This window comes from Monomorium pharaonis, chromosome 9 (genome assembly GCF_013373865.1).
Source record: "Monomorium pharaonis isolate MP-MQ-018 chromosome 9, ASM1337386v2, whole genome shotgun sequence".
NCBI lineage: Eukaryota > Metazoa > Arthropoda > Insecta > Hymenoptera > Formicidae > Monomorium > Monomorium pharaonis.
In genome coordinates, this window is record NC_050475.1 from 21,086,493 (window position 1) to 21,110,593 (window position 24,101).

General features: G+C 35.9%; 4 protein-coding genes across 9 annotated transcripts; 2 read left to right on the forward strand and 2 right to left on the reverse strand.

The window, feature by feature from the left end:
- The first annotated feature begins 139 nt into the window (after positions 1 to 139).
- Positions 140 to 4,512, forward strand: LOC105833035 (protein aurora borealis). Of its 2 annotated transcripts, none has more exons than XM_012674438.3 (6): positions 140 to 770; positions 1,115 to 1,367; positions 1,421 to 1,506; positions 1,601 to 1,786; positions 1,912 to 2,122; positions 3,056 to 4,512. In XM_012674438.3, the coding sequence occupies exons 1-6, from the start codon at positions 489 to 491 to the stop codon at positions 3,541 to 3,543; spliced, it is 1,506 nt and encodes a 501-aa protein (XP_012529892.1). In that variant the 5' UTR covers positions 140 to 488; the 3' UTR covers positions 3,544 to 4,512. The 2 variants fall into 2 exon arrangements, with proteins under 2 accessions (XP_012529892.1, XP_036147913.1); XM_036292020.1 differs by having other exon boundaries at positions 1,607 to 1,786.
- Positions 4,513 to 4,748: 236 nt separating this feature from the next.
- Positions 4,749 to 13,504, reverse strand: LOC105833041 (forkhead box protein N3). 3 transcript variants are annotated; one of them, XM_012674447.3, is made up of 6 exons: positions 13,346 to 13,504; positions 10,386 to 10,810; positions 9,851 to 10,281; positions 9,291 to 9,594; positions 9,032 to 9,137; positions 4,749 to 8,950 (listed from the first exon to the last, which is right to left on the reverse strand). In XM_012674447.3, exons 2-6 carry the CDS (start codon positions 10,780 to 10,782, stop codon positions 8,665 to 8,667), a joined length of 1,524 nt encoding a protein of 507 aa, XP_012529901.1. In that variant the 5' UTR covers positions 10,783 to 10,810; positions 13,346 to 13,504; the 3' UTR covers positions 4,749 to 8,664. The 3 variants fall into 3 exon arrangements, with proteins under 3 accessions (XP_012529901.1, XP_012529902.1, XP_012529900.1); XM_012674448.3 differs by lacking the exon at positions 13,346 to 13,504 and adding an exon at positions 13,007 to 13,329; XM_012674446.3 differs by lacking the exon at positions 13,346 to 13,504 and adding an exon at positions 12,646 to 12,996.
- Positions 13,505 to 15,011: 1,507 nt separating this feature from the next.
- LOC105833038 (zinc finger FYVE domain-containing protein 1) lies at positions 15,012 to 19,055 on the reverse strand. Its single transcript, XM_012674440.3, has 7 exons — positions 18,426 to 19,055; positions 17,754 to 18,260; positions 17,106 to 17,372; positions 16,618 to 16,990; positions 16,282 to 16,540; positions 15,702 to 16,155; positions 15,012 to 15,288 (listed from the first exon to the last, which is right to left on the reverse strand). The coding sequence occupies exons 2-7, from the start codon at positions 18,223 to 18,225 to the stop codon at positions 15,074 to 15,076; spliced, it is 2,040 nt and encodes a 679-aa protein (XP_012529894.1). The 5' UTR covers positions 18,226 to 18,260; positions 18,426 to 19,055; the 3' UTR covers positions 15,012 to 15,073.
- Positions 19,056 to 19,732: 677 nt separating this feature from the next.
- Positions 19,733 to 23,672, forward strand: LOC105833039 (rab GTPase-binding effector protein 1). Of its 3 annotated transcripts, XM_012674441.3 has the most exons (9): positions 19,735 to 20,044; positions 20,112 to 20,380; positions 20,554 to 20,661; positions 20,749 to 21,194; positions 21,497 to 21,996; positions 22,172 to 22,453; positions 22,547 to 22,766; positions 22,931 to 23,041; positions 23,179 to 23,672. In XM_012674441.3, exons 2-9 carry the CDS (start codon positions 20,335 to 20,337, stop codon positions 23,344 to 23,346), a joined length of 1,881 nt encoding a protein of 626 aa, XP_012529895.1. In that variant the 5' UTR covers positions 19,735 to 20,044; positions 20,112 to 20,334; the 3' UTR covers positions 23,347 to 23,672. The 3 variants fall into 3 exon arrangements, with proteins under 3 accessions (XP_012529896.1, XP_012529895.1, XP_012529897.1); XM_012674442.3 differs by having other exon boundaries at positions 19,733 to 20,380; positions 20,557 to 20,661; XM_012674443.3 differs by having other exon boundaries at positions 19,736 to 20,380; positions 20,749 to 21,182.
- Positions 23,673 to 24,101: the final 429 nt, after the last annotated feature.

Consider the following 24,101-nt stretch of genomic DNA (forward strand, 5'->3'; position numbering starts at 1 on the left):
GGTTGCGTTCAGGGGAGGAAGGAGTCAGCTTTGACAAGCGTTGTAACATTCTTCGACACGATTGGTTCTCGCTCTTAATTTCTTCCAGATCTAAATTCACGAACCAATTGTATTGACAAATTTCACAACACTTTCTTCGGATTAGTTTGGCGTCTCTGATTCTTTAACGCGTTGGAAATTCACGTTTGACAGGTTGGTGGCCCTGCAACTGACGTTTGCCAATTTGAAACGAATCTACCTGTTTAAAAGTCTGGATGTCTAGAGTTTCAATCACCTGAATTCGGAAGAGGATTACAGATTTATAAACCGCACGTACAGGTGGACTCCGATGAGATACGCAACGATTGACAGAAGAATTGGCCGAAGACTTCGCGGTGAAACTCGTTGAACAAGGGGAGAGTATGCGGAAAGTTTGAATTAATCGTCTCGACACTCGGGGTACGGAACATCACGAAGTGCGAAGAGTGCTCGTGGCGGATTGTTTTGCGATGGAACAAGCGAGATGGAGCACGCAGGAGAAGCGGAAATGCGAGAGCCCGTTGGCGCGCCCCAATCTCTGGATGCGCGGCACCCCGGTGAAGAGCGACGCTCAAACGACTCTGAAGCGCTTGACGTGTCAAAACAACGTTTCGCAACAATGCTTTGCAGTTTTATCGAATTACATGACACCACCGTCTAAGCTGAAGAAGTTCATTACCAACAATCCGTTCGAGCGTGACCTAATCAACAAGTTGCATCTGCCAGTGCTCAGTCCGTCCATATTTGCCAAGGTCATTTTGCTTAAAAATTATGATAGATTTGCCATAGATATAATAAGCTTTTTGCTCTAAATTCTAAGTTGTTTACAACTATGATCTGATCAGTTTGCTTAAATCTTAGTCTGTAATAAATCTTTTGCTTTGTAATCTTTAAACTGCAATGTTCTTTTTCCAGGCAAAAAGCTAAGTTGTAATTTCTTAATTTTAAGTGAGCTGGTTAGATCATAGTTTAGAACTTTGAGTAAATTAACATCATCGCTCAGAAGTTAGCTATTTTAGAGTACACCTTAAATTATATCTGAACAGAATGCTTCTGTTGATAGAGTGCTAATTGTTAAAATTGTTGTAATATTTAGGTTCCCACTCCTATGCAACAGTCACCGGGATTTGCATGGAACATAGACGAGTTAGCTCATATAAAACCAGCGAAAATAGAAGAGTCTCCTATACAGCAAATGTATTCTCCAGATCCAGAAACAGAAATGAGAGCTCAGGCAGCTATAGATCAGTTTTTTAAAGAGCATCATATTCCTAGCCCTTGGGACATCAGGCAGAAAGGAAACAATTTAAATTCTACCCCTCAGGAACGGTTGAAATCGACAAAAGATGGTAAGATGGCAATGAGATTAATATTTCAGAACAAATCATCATTGTATTTTTAGTGTGGTGTCAGACAGTATTATCTCTACCCTTGGATTTGCCTCAGAATGTGGAAGAAGCTCTTAAACCCTTTTGTACCTTCACTCAGGTTGGTTTTGTTAAAGACTAGCACAAACTGAAAGTGTAACATATCAATATTGATTATCAAAAAACTCTTAATAATATTCTTGTGTCTTTCAAAGGAACAGAATGCAGACAGAGATGATGTGAATTCGAGCAACAGTTCATTGAGAAGAAAATTATTTTTGTGTCACGACGAGGGACACTCTGACTGTGATAATGAAAGTTTAGCATCATTGTCACCAGTTAAAATGGTGTTACCTTACAGTCCTCCTGAAAGTGGTATGATTGACGGTGCGCCATTAAAGGTATGTATATAAGTATAATCAGACAATTCCTTTCTGTAAGAGTACCAACTTCACAACATCTCAATAAATAAGATTAATTAACTGTAGTTTGTACTACTAAAATTAAAATGATTAATATATTCTAGAAACGGTCACAAAATAAGCGGCGAAGCCGTGACTCGTCCATAGTAATATCTGAAGAGTCACCTAACATATCGCCAATACATAACGCTGAGAACGATAGATCGCAAAGAATCGAACATTGTTCTCGTACAGCTACTCGGTTAAACTTCACAGTAAATATGAGTACAGACGAAGAAAAAAATCTGAGTTGGATTAATGGCTATCATTCATTAGGTAAATTTGCTTTTTGTTACAGCCTAATTTGTTAATACATTCTTTTGCTCGCTTTACACTTATCTTCACTTACATAACTTTGTTAAATTACCTTTAATATTTTTATGAAATGGGAAAGCTCTCTCTTTCTCTCTCTCTCTCTGTCATGAAAAGTTTCCAGTGTCAATGCATGCATTTGCACAAAGCATATTGTATTATAAAATTCTGAAGAGTTTAGTTAAATAATAAAAGCGAAAATAATAAAAAAAATTTATCATGTAAATTTCAAACATCTAGAATCTTTAAAGGAAAATAAATCTTAAGGATGTATCAGACTGAAGTTCAAAATGGTACAAAGTTGTTAAAAATTTGTGAAATTGTTTTAGTTTCCCTAATGTACTGCAAAAAATTGAAAACGCATCCACTAAATGGTTGCTGAGTTATAACTATTTTAATTTTCACTGATTTTACATGGTATCCTTTTCTATCTTATGGAAAAGGACGATCTTGACAGATGAAACAGCTAAAAAAATATAGAAGAAATAGTACTAGTGTTTTGAATTTTTTTGTACATCTAGTATATGAATAGATGAAAATATCTGCCAAGTTTCAATTGTCTTCACTACACCGTTTTAAAGAAATAAAATATAACTTGAGATAATTGTGCATTTTCACTGTCAAAAGTTTAAACTCATAAGTGAAAAAAATCGCAAATACGTAAAAAATATCTTTGTAAGAGTAAAAATAAGACTCCAACTATCGTTCAAGTTTCTTATATCTAGATTTACTATGCGTTAGGCATAGATATTTAAGTATTTCAAATTTCATGCACTTTTGTCTAAGATTGTATGTCCGATACACCCTTAAATATTTATCACACTATCTATTCCGTTAAAGTACTATCTCTCATAAAACTGTGATCGTAACAAAACTATGTTAAAAAAATTGTTTTAGATATGTCCGATAGTGAAAATCATGTGAAACATATGGAAGACAATGGGGAAATTATAAATAACGATCAATCAAATGCATGTGATTCCATTAATATGGAGGAATTGCCAAATTGTATAAACTCAACTGACAATATTGTGCATTCCAATGCCAATGTATTTAGCGTATATAAACGATGTAATAATGAAATTAGCTTAAAAATTGCGCCGGAAACGGCAAGTTTTTCACGCGAAGGTCACAAATGTAGTAATATAATGTCTGATGCGTTCGAGCAACAGAGCATCTCGAATTCTGTTCAAGATATTGGTTATCAAACTCAAAGTATGAGTAGCACAATGCCGACAACAGATAGTTACAACACTTCGTCCAGTTACAAAACTCTTTCGAGTGAAAGAATAATGGGATCCAAGGAAAATGTTCAGTTATCTTGGAGAGAAAGCATAAGATTTAGTTCCACACCTTCTAAACATAATAAAGAAAGTGGAACTTAAATAGTACCGTAGCAATTATATTCATAAAATAAATGCTTAAATGGGTTACAATATTTAGATAATGATTATTCATAAAAAACAAGGCGATTTACTTTTATCATAAATTTATACTTGCAATTTATAGTTAATTGTTTTTAGATAATTAGATCTCAATTTGTCATAGTTAATGTTATTTTCTTGATTTAATCCTTTCAAATAATTTAATCTAATTTTAGATCTGAATAGCCCATACGATCGATTATCATTTACTTATTATATAAATTGAGATCCATAACACATTAAAGTTTAGAATATTGTATAAATATCTTTCAATTTGTCAATACTTTATGTTGTTAGATTACACCCTCAACATATATTTTTATTCTGTCACAATATTTAAATATAAAAAAAATTTGAAGTCTTTGCTATGAAAGAATTTAGATTATTCGAAAAAAATGTTTACATTTTTTAATTATTTAAGTATGCTCAACACATCATGTACTATTGTATATTGTCAATATATAATTGCCACTTAATGGTATCATATTATCTACCGCACTCTTTCTTTAAAAGTGATACAACTGAGAAAATTAAATTTCCCAGAAAAAGGGAAAAACTATTTTTCAATTTGACAGAAAATTATGAACTATAATGACTTGAAGAGTAATTCATCTAACTCATTTAAATTTAATAACACGAAAATTACGTTTTTATGTTCCTTTTAAAGAAAGAAATTTGGTGCAACTACATTATAAGTGGTATGCAAAATAAGAAATGCTGAATAAAATGATCAACAAGTTTTTGCAATTTTCTTCATTTGTTTCATTAGATAAAATTTTCTTTTTCGTAGTTACAGCCTAAAATATTAAATATATACTCAAGATATATATATAAGCAAGATCAAAAACTTAACAAACATTTTACAGCATGATTTATCTAAAATGAGTAATAATAATAATAATAATAATAATAATAATAATAATAATAATATATAATTATAATATTACATATTACGCCAACAAAATTCTTATAATATACAATCTGTAGATATATATTATGTGTACATATAAATTAACATATCTCTGATCTTCCAAACCCAAAGGATTCTGCATTTGGCACGATGTCATGTAATGGAAGCAAACCAAACACATCATGTCTTTTTGATTGTCCCTGGCTAGTTACAATGACATATTCGTAATCTGCTTTGCTCCATACTTTGTTGTGTGTTTTTGGTGTCTGTCATAGGATGACTTCGCTTGTCAGCCGGTTGTAATAACATTTCCGCGTAAAATGATATAACTTATATACAAATAATTGTAAATTTGTATCGTGTAATAGATCGGCGCTACGGCGTTAAGAAAATACGCGATGTTAATACTTATTCCCTCTGCAATGTAAATGTAATGCAATTACAGAATAATAGTCTATCTCGTCATCGTCGTATCGACTCTGCGATTAATGCATTGCACATAAGCCCACTTTCCTTTTACGAGAAACCGGCTGACTAGAGTATTTCGCCCCAATGTCAGGATTTACTGGTGTATTGCTTTACATTATGCGACTAATCGATTTAATCTACACTTTTAACCTATCGATTAGCTACACTGTATTATGATTGATGAATGTGGCATCCCACTTTCTAACAGCTGATTAATTTAGAATGAGCTATTCTGTGGAGTAACAGATGTTCAGTCATAGCAAACGCGAGGTAGACTAAAAGAATGAAACAAATCATGAAACTACAACATTAAATTTCCGATTTACGATTATCAATTTGAAGATGCCAGCTTGTTTAAAGTCGATATCAAAGTAGAGTATTCAAGGTGTGAGTAAGAATGCCAGTTAATAATATAATCATATATATGTATACATGTATATATGTGTATATATATATATATATGTATATAACTCTTTCTCGCTAAACAACATAATATATAGAATTCTAAAACTTCGGATACAATGAAGTATAACAACGATAACATTGTATTCATCTTGCAATATATCACAGAGATATAATAACAGTAAAATAAAATTTAAAAACAATAAAAAGATAATTTGCTCGCAGCTAAATTTCATACAAATTACATTGAGTAACATTGAGCATAGTGTTCAATACATAGAATAATTTGAAGTTAGAAGACGCACATAAGTCTTGGAAATTAATTAGTTCGGTCATTTTTTTCAATTTCATTGAAATAATATATTGAGACTCCTTTTTCTCTTGTCAAATAAAATCGATAGTCATTATTTATTGAATATGGCATTCTTTCTTGCACCTTTAGATTGAATTCTTTTCTGGTGTAGCTGACTAGCTACAATCACATAAAATATTTTGATGTAGCGCATCCTGTTTTTATTTCACACAAATCGTATTTTCCAATATTCTTTATCTCCTACTTCAAACAATCAACATTTTCAACTTTCCAGCGACTAATCTGCTACATTAATAAAAACAATAAAATCAAAAAGTTAAATATTATGAAATTATTATTAATTTAAGACGCTATTCAAATCCTACATACAATGCACGTAATTATGCTATGAAACTAGCACTCTATAGTGCGGATAGTGAACTCTTTGAATGATACATCAGAGGATATCGAAGTAATCCCGGATGAATTCTGAAAATGACAAATAGAAAATTTCACGAGCGCCGTGAACGTTGATATGTAGAAAGTCGATCAGGTTGCGCTACAACAGTGTTGTCTGTCCCTCTCACATCCGAGTTTACTAATATTTATACTTTGTAGAGTGATATTTAAGCTAATAAATTGCGTACCAGCGAATTATTAGGAAGAACCTTTATCACGCGGGCAGCGCCCTGTAAAAATATATGTTCTCTCTATATTGGACTACATGTTAATGTATACAAGACCAGTTTGCACAATATTTCTCTCGCATGCTTTGTAGTATACGTACATATCTTACAATTACAAAGTATCATCAATCCCCCCCCTCTCTCTCTCTCTCTCTCCTTAGTGTTAACGATTTTTCTTATAAAAATAAGTTGTCTTTCCATGTAGCGTTATTTTTCATCTCTCCGATCGATATTGACATCTCAGTACGATCACTATATATTCAGTTTTCAACTGAATACAAAAAACTGGTCTGTGAATACATTAGAAGGTCTACATATGTACAACACTGTTTAAAATCATCTTGAAAGCCACGAAGAGAGTAGAAAAAGATGTGAAACGATAATTTTAGTTCTTCGTTTCGAAACTACGTCGAATGTATCTGAATACCTTTTTTATTATTTTTTAAATATTTTTTTAATAATACGTTTGTGGCACATCTGTTGTACATGTGCAACGATGCACACGGTTGTGTTTACACATGCAGAATGCTTTCAATTTCGCGTATGAAAGCGCTATAATCGAAAGTCTGTGAAAAATCAAATCATGAAAACACTTTTCAATTGCAACTAATAATTTTTTTCTAATTACGAGAATTTGTGATATGGTAAAAACAATGTACAATTGAACAAATTGTATGGTGTTCACAAATTTACACTTTCATTTTTGAATAATTTGACAGACAGATTGTTCAAATGTGGCTAATACAAACTATTGCTTGAAATTTAAAAAAAAGATAAAACGTGAATTTTTATAATTTAGTTTTTCATAAACTTTGTAATCGCGAATTTGAGAACATCTTGAATATATATTTATACAATCAAACTCCCTTATTCTTAATCAATTCTTAATGAATTTTCAACCTACTAGTGTTGTCAGGTTATAAACATATATTTTATAATAAAAATTTATAATAAATATAAGTAAAAAATTGATGTATTTTAAATTAATGCAATTCTAAAAAATATTATAAATGCTATCTTTCATCCTTAAAAATTCTCTAAACTTTTTGATTCTTTTCCTCTAAACTTTTTGACCCTTTTAAAAAATTCCAATAAATCTCGTAATAACAAAACTCAAATTTTGGAGAAAATTTCTCAACTTAGACAACACTGTTCCATATATACTATACATATACCTCTTCTCTTCCATTATTTTACATTTTTTATTTTATCACATACATGAAATATGTGAATGATGCATGCATGAACATGATGCATACACAATGACATTTTCATTTTGCATACTATACTTCGTATTCAAATATACAAAATGAAGAACAGAAAGATTATTTCATCTCGAATCGAGAAAATTTAGGAGTTTGACTGTATACACACATGAACGAGTATGACGAGTTTGATGCGTGCAATGTGTACATCTGCATATACATGCACGTATACATACATTTTATATACATATATACACATATACATAAACATATGTATGTGTGTAATCGTTTTAAATATATTGTTATCGATCTCTGTCTCTCTTTCTATCTAAATACACGCGGCCTGTCTCAAGAATAACGAGACTAGAATCCCACGAAATAAAATTATGGTAACACTGGGCTTCAAATCGGGCGTTGATTCGACATCAAAGATCGCCACGTTACGTTTGAAAACAATAGGTCTCGTTACTGTTGGGACAGGCTTCATGACAGCAGATGTTGATTATGCCTCTATACATATCTACAAAAAAAAAGAAGAAAAAAACTGATATAGAACTTTATTATTAATTAAACTCTCTATGACTTAATATAATTGTCTCACAACAGTTCTAAAATGATTATTACTTACTTCATGTATGTAATAATAATTTCTTTATCGATATATATATATTTCCACGTACTATTTAATTGTATTCATGTTTCAACGTGTTTAAAAAGTATCTCTTTAACACTACATCTCTATTATTGCTTGTTGTTTAGTGCTACCGAATGTATTTTGGCATATAGCATGTTGTAAACCCTGAGCAACCACACCAATCAATTCGAAATGCATCCAACAACCCTCTTTTTTTATTAGTATAACTAGAAGTTACGGAAGAATTTTACATGCGCGTTTTCGTGTGTATTATGACTAAAAACCAAGAGAAATTTCCATAAAAGTTGACTCTATACGCTTTTAAATGTGAATAAGAAATTTACAATACTATAAAACAAAAGTATCTCTTTTCCTGTTACTAGAGATGACAAAATTTTCAACATTTAAACGCTTCCGCGATTCAGCACAAGCGGAAAGCTCTCGACAATGTACACCTTTGTAATGTAACAAAATATGTCAATGTGTTAACCCCTAATTTGTTTTAGGTATCGATTTTCCTCACCCCAGTCTCGCCATCTCTTGCGCCTTTTCTCAGACGTGCTTGAGTAATCACTCGTGGTAGAACGTTTTTTTGGTTTTGTAATAACTTCTGATTTCGATGCTGTATTAATACCTTGTGTCACGTGATGTGTTCTACTGTGATTCAGCGTCGTGCTAACACCAGCTAAATTCAAAAGCGCATCCGCACCTTCCGCGATCTTCCTTTGTTCATCAAAATCTGGATTTAGTTCTTCCTCATTCGGATGTTTGCTATGGAAAGAAACGGAAAACAAACTTTTTTTTCGCCCATGTAATTTTCACGTGGATCATATAAGAATAAAGTATATTTACCTTCCCAATTTTATTGAGGCTACACAGCTGTAAGTATGATCCTCGCTAGAACTCCTGGTAATTATAGGTACCAGCTTTTCCGATTCTGGCAATTTTCGTTTACGATCTATGTCAAAACATATATTAATTCGTAAGCGTATAAATAAATGAATATCTTGAACTGATTATAGCTATATTTTTGATATTTTTCCGTATTAATAAAGTACAGAGGACTTTATCTTTTGTTATGTCACATATTTTACAAACATGCAATCAATACCTTTATTGTGATTTAGAATGATGGGTCCATGCTTGAAGGAAAGCATAGCGGCAGCCGCTGCATCAACGTCACTATCTATCTCAGTTTCTGTGCTATCGTTAATATTGCTAGACGCCAGTCTTTTGGATAGGTATGGAAAGAGAACCGGATCTGGGAGACGTGTATTTACGCATTTTCTGGGCACCTTTTCCGACGAAGACAGATTTTGGGTTGTAGGGGGAGGAAAAGGAGCGCGAGACAACGCTTGAATCAGATTTGGGCGGTATTGTGCATCCACCATCCACAATGATCCCTTTCCTAAATTCTACAAAAAAAAAGTTACATAAGTATATGATATGAAACGTTAAAGATAAATTTGTAAGATAAATCTCAGTGATCGAACATGTCTCTGTACCCAGATAGTTGTACAGAAGTTTATTATTATTATTATTAAGCTTATGTGTGTGTGTGTGTGTGTGTGTGTGTGTGTGTGTGTGTATATACTGTAAATTAAAAAATTAAAAAATTGTAAATTTAATTGTAATCTCTTTCTTTAGAGTGAAATTTGCCTTGTAACTTACTGGAGCCTTCTCCACTTTCCGAAAGCACTTGTTGAGGCTCAAATTATGCCTGACAGAGTTTTTCCATCCAGTAGGAGCATTCCTAAAATATGGAAAGTGTTCCAGAATCCACGCGTAAACCTCCTTCACAGGTAACGCCTTTCCGGGACTATCTTCGATAGCCATAAATATGAGGCAGGAGAATGAATATGGTGGTTTGCTATTTCTGTGTAAATGAGGATCATATGGTATGTGGGTAGGATGTTTGTTGCGATTAGACATTGGCAAATTATTGTTGCTCAAAGAAATCTTCGTTTGATTACTTGGCGAAATATTGCAATGACTTTTTGCAGATTCCTGAAATATTTGCGTGGGCTTTTGACAATTCTTGGTGGGATGCTGATAGCTTTGTCCGTTTCCGTTCAGTGTAACACTTGCTTTTCCATTGTTCTCTGTCAGTGAAGCATCATAGAAAAAAGGATTAAATTAATGTAAATATGTCCTAAAACTATTTGATACGCAAACATGCAAAGCGCGTGTTTTAAAAACGTCTCACCTGGACAAAAACTATCATCCAAACTCGATACAGAATTTGTGTTTTCGGAAAAGTCTGTTATGTCGTCGCAGATATTATTGTTCAGCATGTTCATGTTCTCGTGCTTTATGTCTTTGGAGGGGTTTGAAATATCCAAACCCTTAAGTAAATTCTGCTGATGTAGCCAACTGAGAGACGTCAGCTCGTCGTCTGATTGATTGTTCTTCTCCATGGACTTTTCCCATCTAGGAATTTCGCTCTGACATTCGTTGGTCGAATTTGAGTCTGCCAGTACACTGGCATTCTCCTTTTCCTTGTCGTTCATCGCGTAGGCGGTTTCCCCGAAATTATAATCCTGAGACGAGTTCAGTTCTATATTAGTTTCGATACCCGATGCATCTGGCCTATCTGGTGGCATGTTGTATAGAGTCTTCTCTCTGTGGTCACTGTGAATAAAATTATCCCTTATTTTTTCTGTAAAGTATCTCACATCTACATTTCAGTGCAAAACATTTCGAAAACTTAAGGAAGTTCTCTAGCTCAAAAAAGTGAAGAGGAGTCATGTGCCTTTTCATTCAAACTTATCTTTTAACAAACTTTTTGGACTATCATCTTCAGGATAATAAGAAATGAATAAAACATATTAAAGCAAACGATATAAAAACGATCATTTAATATTTGTTTATAATATGATAAATATTAATGATGGCTAAAATCGAGAAAGAATTGTTTACAATGATTTAATTTGAATGTAGTGGCAAGCATTGTTGCCACATTTTCGCTGGTATGACGTCATATTTAAAGAGAATTATGTAATTCATAAACACTTCATAACTGTTACAAGAAAATGAGATACTGATGAAACTATCTTTAATTCCCCAAAATATTTGTTTATTCTTTCTTATAAATGTAGCTTTTCAAATTTCTTACATTTATGTTTACGATTAAATTATTAAAAACTCTCCTTCCTGTAATATCTCAATGTTATTTTAGAAAATTATTTGAAAAGTTATATGATTAAAAAATTTGAAAAAAATTCTGGAATGTCAATAATTCAAAATTTGGTCTAGTTTTTACTTTATATGAAAAGAACTGAAGAACCTCCTTAATAAAGCTCACTATGCAATGTTTTGCTTGCGACAATAAGTGATAACTTGTACTTAAATTGTACAACATAAAGTATCTAAAAAGTATATGGATTATGTAGGACGTTTAAGAAATAATGGTACAAAAAAACAATTTTCTCGTGGAAAGACAAATGCAATATGACGAAATCTTTCCCTTCTTCCGCATACGTACATGAGTTTACAGTGGAACATTTAAAATAAAAAAAGTTGAAACTTAAAACTTGTCAAGAAAATTCTACCGAAAATCGAAAACATCCCCGGATGACACGATTCTACCGGAATGAAAATTTAAGTTTCCTTCGAGCCAAGTATTGCTTGAATCCACAAAAAATTACGCTCGCGCAAATGTCGCCGTAATATATCGCGTTACGACATAAAAATCCTCGCGAAAACGGCAAGAAATGGGTCCGGTCGCTTTTCTATTTTTGGTGTGTCGCGCGACGGAGCCGGAGGCGCGCAAGGGATTGAGGTAGAGAGAAAGAGAGATAGATAGATAGATAGATAGATAGAGAGAGAGAGAGAGAGAGAGAGAGAGAGAAAGAGAACGGGGAGCATCGCGAAATTGAAATCTCCGCGCATGTGAGTCGCCGCTTGCTCGCGATGGCCTCCAGCGAGTCCCAAAGCCAGCTTTACGCGAGCGGACGACGACGCACACACGGGATTGTTTATCCGCGACTAATAAGCGACAAAATGGCCGGCGCTATCACGCGGAACCGCGCCATCGGAATTTCAAATGGGGACTTGCTCCGAACGAGAGAGAGCATCATCTTCGGCGGCGTGGCGCGGCGTGGCGTCGTCGCGTCGCGTCGCGCCGTCATCGTCATCATCGTCGCCGCGTCCGATGTCTCGAATGTTTCTCCCCTCCCCCGTACCCCGTCTACCCCGTGAAATTTGCAACTAATGGCGTCCACCCGTGTCGCACGCACTGTTCCGGCAACGTGCTCCATCCGCGCTCGCGTCGCGAACAGATCGGCGAGATTCTCGTCACGCCAAAGTCACGCCGAGGTATCTCGTGCCTCTGAACGTGAGCGAGCGAGCAATCTCGACTAATCTTGATCCAGAAGATCCTCGATCGAGATCGGCGGTGCAACCGCGACTGGACGATTGTCTTCCAGACGTCGCGTCGCGGCACAATAAACACATGGAGAGATTACTCCGTTGATTCTCCACGTCCTCGATCGCTCGAATCCTCCCGGACCCTCGTTCGCCTCGCGGTGGTTCGCGGTGCAAAATCGGCAGCACGCGGCCCCCCTCTCCCCGCGACGGGCGGCGTGGCGACCTGCATTACTTGTTGAATTCAAGTATGGAGCTGATAAAACGATTACGAAACGGGCGAAACGCGAAAATGGCCACGGCATCGCTCGCGACACACGCACGCACACGCGCACGCACGACGCGAAGGGTTCGGCGGTGCACTCGCGATGAATTACATAAGATAAACCGATCTTGTGGCCGCGACAGAAAAGGGCGGAATGCGGATTTTACAAGCACAATTCGCTTCCTCCTCGCTCTTACTCGGCGTTTATTCCTCGACGTTACTTTCTCACTCTCCCGAGCCACGTCGGACTTCCTCGAGGGAGGGAAGTCTCGCGCGCGGACTTGATCGTGTCGTCCCCGTTGCGTCGTGGATTGTGCGAATCTCACGTGCGCGGCGACACAGCCTCGCCGTCGTGCGCTCCCTCCGGTCACCCGAGTGCCACACCGCGCGCGTACCGCACTTCTTCGCGTCGCTTTCACGGCCGCGTCGTGCGTGTACACTCGCGTGACCGCGATCTCTCCCGCGGGAACCGGTTGCCGAACACGAGGCGACGAAGGGGACGCGCAATCGGCGATCGCGCGGACGGGATAACTCACGTATCACGGCGGGCAGACGGTGGTCTCCGTTAGTTTTCGCGAGACGGGCATGGCAGCCAGGCACACTCTACACAACATCCAGCTGATCGAGACGCCATATTCTGACGTCATCGCGCGCGTGCTCCTCGACGGGGGGCACCCTTACAGCATGTAGGCATGGAGGGGGAATTGCCTATGCCGCCTATGGAAAGTGTGCCCGAGATCTGGTGCGAGAGAGAAAGGTATAGGTTTCTAGTTGGCATCTGTGCGCATGTGCCTCATCTACAGAGTCGTTGATTCTGCACATGCGTGCAGTCCGAGCTGTCCGCGCGCACTACAAACCATTAACTTTTAACTTTATCTCGTCAATTTTGTTTTTCATTTTGATATGCATTTAGGCATTCCGTGATTGCTTTTCTTTTCATCTGTAGCTCATTCGACAAGTTTTTAATCTCTTTTATAAAAGAGAGATCAAAAAATTGGTGAACGGTTAATTTAAAAAATAAGGCAGCAACATAGTTTGAGAATTTAATCTTTATTTTTAAAGCTGCTTATGACAATGTACAGAACAAAATGAAAGTAACAATTCTTACTTTTGAAGACGCGCTATCGTGTATCTGTTGCCCTGCAAATTCGCCCCTTCAAATGCTATGCCAGTATTAACAACTTGTCACAGCCATTATTGATAATTGAAAGTATCCTTTTTCCTACAGCTATCGATCACCAGAAGATTAGAGTACTGTACATATGTACAAATTACTAACATGTGTTACTTCTGGGATTACTGTTAAGATAAATCTTTAATCAACTTCCCATCAAACAATCTTTAAGCGTAATCTTGATTTATACCTTTTGGAGATATAAAATATTAGAAGGTAATGTCTTTAATACACTTCAGAAAATTATTTTCAAACAATATTAACCAAATATCATGGCACATTATCTATTAATCATATATCTATGTACATTTATATATTCAAATTATATTCTAATTATAAAAACAGAGTTGTCATCAAGGTGTCATCATATAGTTTTCAGACAGTTTCAGCATAATTCTGTTATATATAAACATCTTAGTGATCGGATGTACCTGTAGTCAGGCACATACGAAAACTCATTATTAATCTCTCACAAAAGATAATATACATGCCTTTTTATTGTAATATTAACATTTAAATGTAATCTTTACAGTGCTTTTTTTGTCATTCTTGTTTCGCATCTAATGAAGGATGAAGCTAGAAAGAAGTATTTAAGATTAATAACGAGTTCATTTTATTAAAAAATTCTAATGTTACCGATTCAAATTAAAAAAATGTATTTAAAATTCTCATTTGACATATATAAATGAAATGTGCATTATATTTATATAATTTAATATTATACAAATACATAAAATATAAATTTGTATTTGTCAGATATTTTATCATAAAACTCTAAGGTACCATGTAGTAATTTATATCATTACAAATATTGTTAAAAATAAAATATTAAATTAAAATTTTTATTTAGAATTTAAAAATTAAAATTACGTTTCGAATTACGTTAAGAAACCTGTTAAAAAATCTATTTCAGTCAACTATATACAATTTGGCCATATAAATCTAAGATTCTATATTCATACAATCAAGTCAGTAAAATGTCTGTTTCTCTTACAAAAGCAAAATAAAAGATTTGTTTCAAACGAATATTTTCTTTTTCGAAGATGTTTTTGAGTTCAGTTTTCTTTGAGACGTATGCTGCAAAACGATTTCAAACGCAAGCGTTGCATACTCTAACGGGATGATCCCATCCTCGGTGAGGTACAGGCTTACGATGTTGTGAGCATTCCTGACATACTCCACGTCCGCAAGCTCTGCAATGATGCAAAAGAAGCATGGCGGAGAACTTTCGTTCGCAAACGCAACAGTTAACCACTTCTGAATCTGGTATCCAATAAGATGGTCGAACGGAGTCCTTTATGAACGCTATACGAATGAAAGACATTCATAATTAATTTCAGACGTGACTTTGCAATATAAATAACCCTTAATTAGTGTTTGCCGTTATTCATATAAAATTATCTAGATGAACAAGTGGCATTATCTTATCTTTACTTAGACTATTAGAATGTATATTATCTTCACCTTTAGCTTAAAAGTGTTAAAAGAAATATTAAATTATTTTACTCAATAACACATTAATTTAAATTTTTATTGATAAAAACGATATATAAATTTTTTATTTTATCCATTATTATTCAGATAAATTTAAAATTACATCATTATATCTTATTCACAATATGTTTATAGTTCATCTTATCTAATGTAATTTATACTTATCTAAATAATTTTAAAATATCTATATGTACCATTTACATTAGTATAATCTTTATACTCACATTTAGAATAACTGAAAACCGTTCCAACGGCACTAAGTGTCGACACTACGTGCTCAGTCACTTTTCGTACGCCGACGTCCTCAAGAGGGGGTTCGAGAGAATCATCGCTGGAACCGTTTGTCTCTTTCTCGTAACAGGTATCGCAAACCCGAACAGGCGAGTACCAATTCCTATTCGGCACGCATTTCGTTTTTGACGAGCATTGCGCGCAAAAGCCTTCTCCGCAATCGCGACAATGGTGCTTGTCATCTGTCGGACTAAATGGGATTTTGCAGTGATAGCAGTGTTTTATCTCGTTGTTTGATCGCCAGTAGGAAGGCGCCACCTGATCCGCAGCCCAGGCTTTCAGCGCTTTTGTTGGCTGCAAAGATACATTCGTCACGGCCTCAGTGATGTACGAAACGCTATCGATAACCCGTTGTGCTGTATTCTGAGGAGCTATAGAACGGTTTGACTAAAAAAAAAAAAAAGAAATACGGTTGTTAAAGTTGCTTAAAAATTAGAAATGAAATTAATGGAGTAAAAGAAAAAAATATTGACATCAAAGCTATTTATCATCAATAGAATACTTATTACTTACTACAGTCCACACATGCGTGATTTTTTTACGTATAGCAACATCCTCTGAATTATTGCCGTACCAATACTGTCTGCTCTTGTAGATTTCTCCACAATGCGGGCAGTCTATAATGTATCCTGACCAGGCATTTTTAGCGAAACTATACCAGCTGTTCTGATTTTCCTCAAAATTTCGCTTTCTCACCTCAACTTCGTTTCCGTTCTTGTAACACCTTTTACATATGTACATCGAATTTTCATACTGACACTGGAATTTACACCTATCATACAACAAAATCCATTAATTCAAGAGAACAATCGCATGATTTGAAGCAACGTATAAAAAAAATATACCAACTTGGTATTGCTACTGTGTGGTTTTCCATCACGAAAGTGTCCCATACTATTGTTACAGCCATTACCACAGCTGAGACACTTGATGGGACAAGTAAAATACTGGTCTGGGAATAAAGTATTGGAAACATTCTCTGTTTCATCAGATAATTGATCGTTCAGACTCTTAAGCGTATTGTATACTAGGTGCGGTTTCCTAGCTGAACGAACCGTCGTGTTATTCAATTCGCTCACAATCGCGGATCGCAGATGCTCGTAATCCGTCGTGTCGTTCACCGTTTGCAAACCGATGTATTTGATAGAACTGAAAGCATCAATCTCGAGGCTCATCTGTGCAAATCTAGCTCTCAGGATGTCTTCCGCGCTCTCTGATGCGTCTGCAAAAGAATCGAATAAACGATACGTCACGTCATGAACGATAAGGTGACTATCAATCATAATGAAGTTCTCAGTTTGAAATTACTGTCATTCTGAGAGAGTGGCAATATGTACTGTTGATCAAAGGTATGGTGTGCCTGGTTTCATGCAGCACTATAATACTCGGCCCAAGCTTGCTCAACGAGGTGGAGATTCCTTCCTTCTGCCCTATTACTTGTAAGGCGGCTTTAAAGTGACGACTGTAAGCACGCGACGCTGTACCCAGAAACATGAACAGATCCCTATTTAGCCTCTCAGAGTGAATTCCATAGACCACAATGTCGGAGACTGCGAGTACTTTGAGTAACAATCTCGTCCGCTCGTTCTCACAATTCGTAACACCTACAATAAACAGTAAAAATTTGTAGAATCTGATATGAACAATTAATCTTTCAAGCAAATAGCGTTTTCTTGGTACCTTTCCCATGAGCATGAGGGTCCGTTTTGTTTTTACACTATTTTTCCAACTTTAAAGTATTAAAATAAATTTCAAAACAGATAAGTAAAATAAGTCAATTTTGATTCATTCCACTTATTGCTCATAAAACATTTGTCTATATTATAGTTGTTTTCAGTTTTTTTTAGAGAACATTGTTTATTGAATATTTTTTTAAAAATAAATTCTACTGGTTTTTTAAGTTTTGTTTCAGATTCACATGTTCACAAAAAAATGAGTTCAGAAATAATTTTACTTGAGAATAATAATAATGAAGTATATTATACCTTGTAAACCTTCGGTATCCAAGCAGACAACATTGAGAATTGGATCAAATGCCACCCAGACACCCAATGTACAACAATTTTGTTCGTTTGATGTCTGAAATACCTCCTCACCATTGAAGAACACCTGGTTCATAGTATGGCTCTTGCCATCGCCTGTATTTCCAAATATCGACACAACTTTGACTTTAGTGTTGTTCTCCATACAGTTTAATTTTCTCACAAATTCCTCTACATCTGAAACCTGTAGGACCTCCTGTCCATCAAGCAGCAGGAAGCTCTTGTTGTTGTTGTTATGACACTTGGTACAGGAGTTCATCATTAGAGGATTCTTCTTCAAGGTGAACAGGTTGGGACTGAACTCAGGCAGCTCGTCGAAATCATTGTCCAAACAATTATCTAGGCTTTTCATAATCGCCGGGTCCATCGGTTCTACTTTCAGAGTCTCCACCCAGGGTTTCCACAAGCTGCTCATAACAGGCTGCTCGTCGAACCGGTACCCGTTGTCTCCTTGAAGAAAAACAAATCAGAACCTGCCGCGATCATCTGGGATCGTCGCGGAGTGACATGCTCGACATCGGCGCACTCGCGGAGGCAAAGACGAGTCGGTACCAGACGACAATATCCACAACATGCGCGCAACTGCGTAAAAAAATATGCGGAAACGATACCTACCTCTCTCCCACTCGACTTCCAAATTACCCGGCGGTGGTTCGGTCAGTCGAGAACGACGATATCCGAATACGCGGGAGCGAAGCGTGACTCAGGAGAATCGATGTACGACAATCACATCGCCATTGTAGTCATCGCGGTCATTGCAGACTCAGCAGCCACCGGCTGTGAGCTCTGCTGATCGACTTGAGTCACCAGACGTCTCGACGCTGTTGTTGTTGACAGTGATTTCTTAATATGTGCCGGACCCGGGCGATCGGCCTTGACGTGATTCGCGATTCTTCGAAACCATACACGAGCGCTCGATTGGAATCGTTGCGACGCTTCGGCGACGTGCCTTTCAACTAGAAGAATTTTAACGTTTGTCACGAGAATACGCGGATACTGTCGCAAATCACTGGGCTTCCGTCTCGCAAATAACCCGTCTCGTGACGACTCGAACGACTCGTGGTTCTCCGTTCTCTGTTGACGAAAGGAAGGATGCGTTGTTTAGAACACGATGTACAGGGTGTCCACGAATTTGCGTGCAGAAAATTCTTTTCGCCATTTGATGCGCGCGGAATTTTTAAACGTTTGAGTTTAAATCTGTAAACGTATATAAGACCGGATCTTTTTGGCTGATTGTTCATAACTTTAATGGTCAGTTAAATCTTTTTTAAAAACGATCTGTTAAAACTTAAAACTGATAAGATATCTTTTGGTATAATAAAAAAGATCTTATTAAGTTCTGTTAAGAACAATTAACGTTCGAAGTTTATTGATTATGAGAATGTAAGGTGAAAGAATCTATCTTCACGTTTTCTTTTCCTTACCCAAGTTAGATTTAAAATTTTTTTCTAATTTTTTTAATAATTCAGCTACATTTTTGATCGATATTTAATTCCTCCAAATTCTTTCTAGATTTTAATCAAAAAAAGTTTTTGAAAAAATTGTTTCCAACTTTGTTTTTTTAAACTGAATTTCTTGCATCGTTTATCTTCTGTTTTTTCTTCTTGGAAAGAAAATGTTTAAATAAAGAAAATATAGACTCAAAATGAGAGAAAATGCCTGGTCTACACGCTGTCTTTAAGATATAGTATGTTAAAGTGGTCTGATGTTAAAGTGCGCGTGTAGCTGTGTCAAACTATCTTTAGGATAGTTTCTTAAAGACAGTTTGACACAACTTGCCAGGGGCTCGATTCTTGAATTCATTCGCAAGAGAACCGTATTAAGTTGGAAATTTATTGGCTATCGTACTAATAAACTTGCAACTTTTCTGTTAGAGCGAGTATTTGCGTATACATTTCTCTTGCGAATGACTTCAAGAATCGAGCCCAAGGCAATTATGCGATGCATAATTTTTTAGCATCTCGTATAGCGAGAGTTGAGGATATCGATTCGTACAATCGAGAGCGTCGATATTAATCGATTGTGGCGCACCTCTTTTCTCTCCGTGGCAGCACTTTTTCGCATCTTCTGCACTCCGAAAGGGAGACAAGTGGTACGATAATCTCGGAGGAAGGAAGATAGAAAATCGCGAATGATTGCAAATGCGGAAGGTGCAGCCGGGAGGAGCAGGTCTTACCAATTATATATAAGTGATAGACGCATCGTTTAACAAAATCGCTGGATGACCGAGCAAGGTTGATCTTGGTTCTCAAGCTTGTTTCTTTAAAAAATTCGTGACTGTCCGTGATCTTTGTTTTCTAGTGCCCCGTTCGCGTTTCGAATCACGTTTCGCTTGAATCACTATGAGTCAGTAACACCACTGGCTAGCGGCATGCCGTCGCAGTCATCGTTATCATCGTCCTCATCGTCGTCGTTGTCGTTGTCAAGAGGTGGCAACCAATCTTGGCTGAACTCCGAGATATGCTCTCCGTGGCAGTGACAAATCCCGGCAAAGTTGTCGTCCTTGTCCGTAGCAAGTGATCGAATGATGGAGAACCAGGACGATCGGATGGTCAGAGCGAACGGAAACGGTACGTCATTGAGCGGTAGTCCTTGTCTAGGTTTTCGTCGTCTAAGAACGACGGCGATTAATAAGGCAGGCTTTTCTTGTCAGGCTTTTCTCGTTATCTGTTTGTTCAACGTAGAAACTTTTCCCCTTGTGATGCGATTTAACTTTATTAAGAGAGTGTTTGTTACAATTCAGAAGATCCACAGACGAAGATCAGCCGACTGGAATCGGAGAATGTCAAGATACGTGAGGAGTTCAATATACAAAGGGCTAAGATGAAGGAATTATTCCTTCAAAAAGAAGGTGTGTAGAATGCTAACTTAAATTTTCGAGCAAGTCTGACCTTTCTCAGCAATCATACTGAATCAGGAATTAATGTGTTTTTTATAGAGGAACTGAAGCGGAGGCTGGAGGAAAATCTAGGCCTGCAAAAGGAAAATCTAAGACTGAAGAATGAACTGGATGAAGCTAAGAGTCAACTTGTTGTTGCAGATCTTAAAATACAGAATGACATAATGATAGAGAAGAGGAAAGCTCAGGAAGAGATTGCATCTTTGCAACAAGTCATACATGAAACAGTAGAAGAATCTTCCTGCTCAAGGAAGCAGCTTATCAGTGAGGTATCAAAATTGCAAGTGGCGCTTTCTAAGCTTCAAGAAGAAAATACGTTGCTGAAAACGCAATTACCACGCGATCCGCCGACAGACGGACCACAAATCTCGTTGTCTACAGTAACTAAGACATTAGCTAGAAAAGTGGTTTCGCAATTAGGTGCGGATTCCTTATCTCTAGGCCCTGACAATTTAGAAGAGAGTATGAGGAAGGTAAAAAAATATGTACGTAAATCTAAAATTGCATGAGGCATTAACTTTTGTGTAATCATATTTGTACCTGGATTGAATAATAGCTTATTTAATTTTTCATCAACTATGTTTATATAATAATTTTTATATAAAATAGTTTTAAATTAAAATCGAGTTTTATATTAAAATAAAATGAGTTTTATTCAATCTAGCTACTTTATATGCTTTTAATAATACTAACATCTCTCTTTAGACGCGTTAAGACCAATGCTTGTCTTCCAACAATATAATATTTGAAACATTTTCCGTGATGTAGAAGCTTTATGATTTTATAGGCGCAAGAAGACGCGGAAGTTTTACGTTCATTAGTTGTTCCGCTCGAGGAGGAAATAAAAGCTTTAAAAGAGAAACTAAGATCAACCGACGACGAATTACAAAAATGTAAAGAAGTTCTGTTGAAGAGACCGCAGCAGCGAGAGCCTGGTTCTTTCGAGCCATCGTGTGATATGTGTGCGAATTACGAAGCACAATTAGTTAAAGTAGAAGCGACTGCCAAGGATTTGGAGAAGCAGCTGTTGGATTCCCAACGCATGCTACAGGCTCAAAGGGAGGATCTAGCCAAGGAAGTTGAATTTCGAAAGGAGATGGAAGAAAAGTGGAATGAGAAGAAGGAGGAGCATAAAATCAAAGTTGCGGAACTCACCGTTACCTCGCAGACGGCGCAACAGAATTTATTAGAGTTAAAGAAAACTTTCGAACAAATTCAGAGGAGCATGTCAGAGGAACTTTGTAAATTGACACGAGGCAGGGAAGATGTACAGAGACATCTGACAGCGTAAGACAATCTTTTTTTGATAAATTTAATAGATATTTTTATTTAATTTTAATAGATATCATACATAAATTAAATTATATAAGAAAGAGGTAGATGTGACATTTGTTATAGTATATTGTTAATAAAATTTTATTTAAAATCCAATAATCAATCCAACATTTTAATATATTTACAGACTTCAGATGGAAAATGAAAATCTTGTGGGTAAATATAGCAAGCATTCACAGCAACTTCAAAGTGAGAGCATCAACATGCCAAACACTGTCGAGGAATTACATATGAGCCTTTTAAAGATGCATGAGGATTTAATTACAGCCAAAGTAGCACAAGAAGTTGCACAGGAGAAGGAAGAGACGCTGCGATATGAGGTTACTTTACTCAGAGAACAAATGGAACAGGAGAGTAGGGTTAAAGAACAGGATAATGCTGTGTTAAAAAATGAAATAAGTGGTTTGAGGTGAGCGACTATGCATATATATTGGCTATATATGTATAACTTTAATCATTATACTGGTTAACATGAAACTTTACTCTGTTCAATAACTTACAGAGTACAATTAGACAAATACATAAGAGATCATCGTACGCTCGCTGATAGAGAAGAGAAACTTGAACGGTTGGAAAAACAGCTACAGGAAATCCAAAAAGAAAAAAAAGATGGAGATCTAGCTATAACTGAATTACGACAAAGAGTTATGAGTCTGCAGCAAGAATTAGATACCAGTGAGGCAGTGCAGAAAGACTTTGTTAGATTATCACAATCATTGCAGGTAATAGAAATAAAATATTAACAGCGAATTCAACGTTATTGAGATATAAAGTTAAATAAAAATTTGCAGATAAACAAAATTTGTAGATAAAATATAACTCGCTATATTAACTGTATAAGTAGAATATATTTGTATAAAAAAACATTATTTTGATGATCACACAGGTACAACTTGAAAGGATTAGGCAGGCAGGTAGTGAAGTTAGATGGCAACACGAAGAGGATATTGAAGAATGTCCTAGTTGCCACACTACGTTTTCAGTCACGAAAAAGAAGGTAACTAAATTATATTTTATTCTATAAATATTTTATTTATTTATTATATATATGCTGTGTGAAGAAGCATAAATTAAATTTATTTATTACTGCATATATATATATATATAATGAAATTAAAATTTAATATCATGCAGATACATTGCCGTCACTGTGGCCATATATTTTGTCAATCTTGCCTCTCACACGTTGTGAACAGTGGGCCGAAACAAAGACCATCCAGAGTCTGTGATGTTTGTCATACTTTATTAGTGCAAGATACGGCACCATACTTCAGCCAAGAACCTCCACATACACCTGATTAAATGTTCTAAAATTATGGGATTCCAACAAAGTTTTATGAGATGTGCAATATCAGTCCGGTAGTGTACTGATTAGTACGTTTCAAAAGTATACCGATTATCACTAATTAACAATGAGTTTCTTTTGTTTGTAAAAAAAGAGAGAAAGTGTGTGTGTGTGTGTGTGTGTGCGTGTGTGTGTAGAAATGTTAATAGCGTAAAAAAATGGAATTTAGATAAGATTCCTATTACCTGAAAATCGGAGTGATACAACAGATATCGTGTAAATATAAAGTTATGTACTACCTAATGGTTACTGTAATTTAAACAGATTAAAGCTTTTGAATGTATATGAGTTTATTCAGAATTTCGTATTTATAGTACATTATCTTGTCTTTATTTAATTACGAATCTCTTGGATGTTTAAAGAATTCGAGATTTATGTAAATCTATGAAACGAGAAACATTAACTTTTTTGATAAAAAATTTGTTTTTGTGTATTTCTTTAATGTAAAAAAATATTGAATTAATGCTTTTAATTATTGATCAAACAAAATAGACTATATACATTTGTTATTTTATGATTGCTAGCTCTAATATGTAATAATGTAATGACAATACAAAAGCAATAAGAACACAAGGCGCAGTTGATAACATATAATCTACTTAAATTTCTAGAAATCAATTTGTACAATATTGCTAAATAGATTATGTGGGGGCGAACATGGTAATGCATTGGTTTGTTACGCTGAAGGTCCCAAATACGATCTCAGACAGAA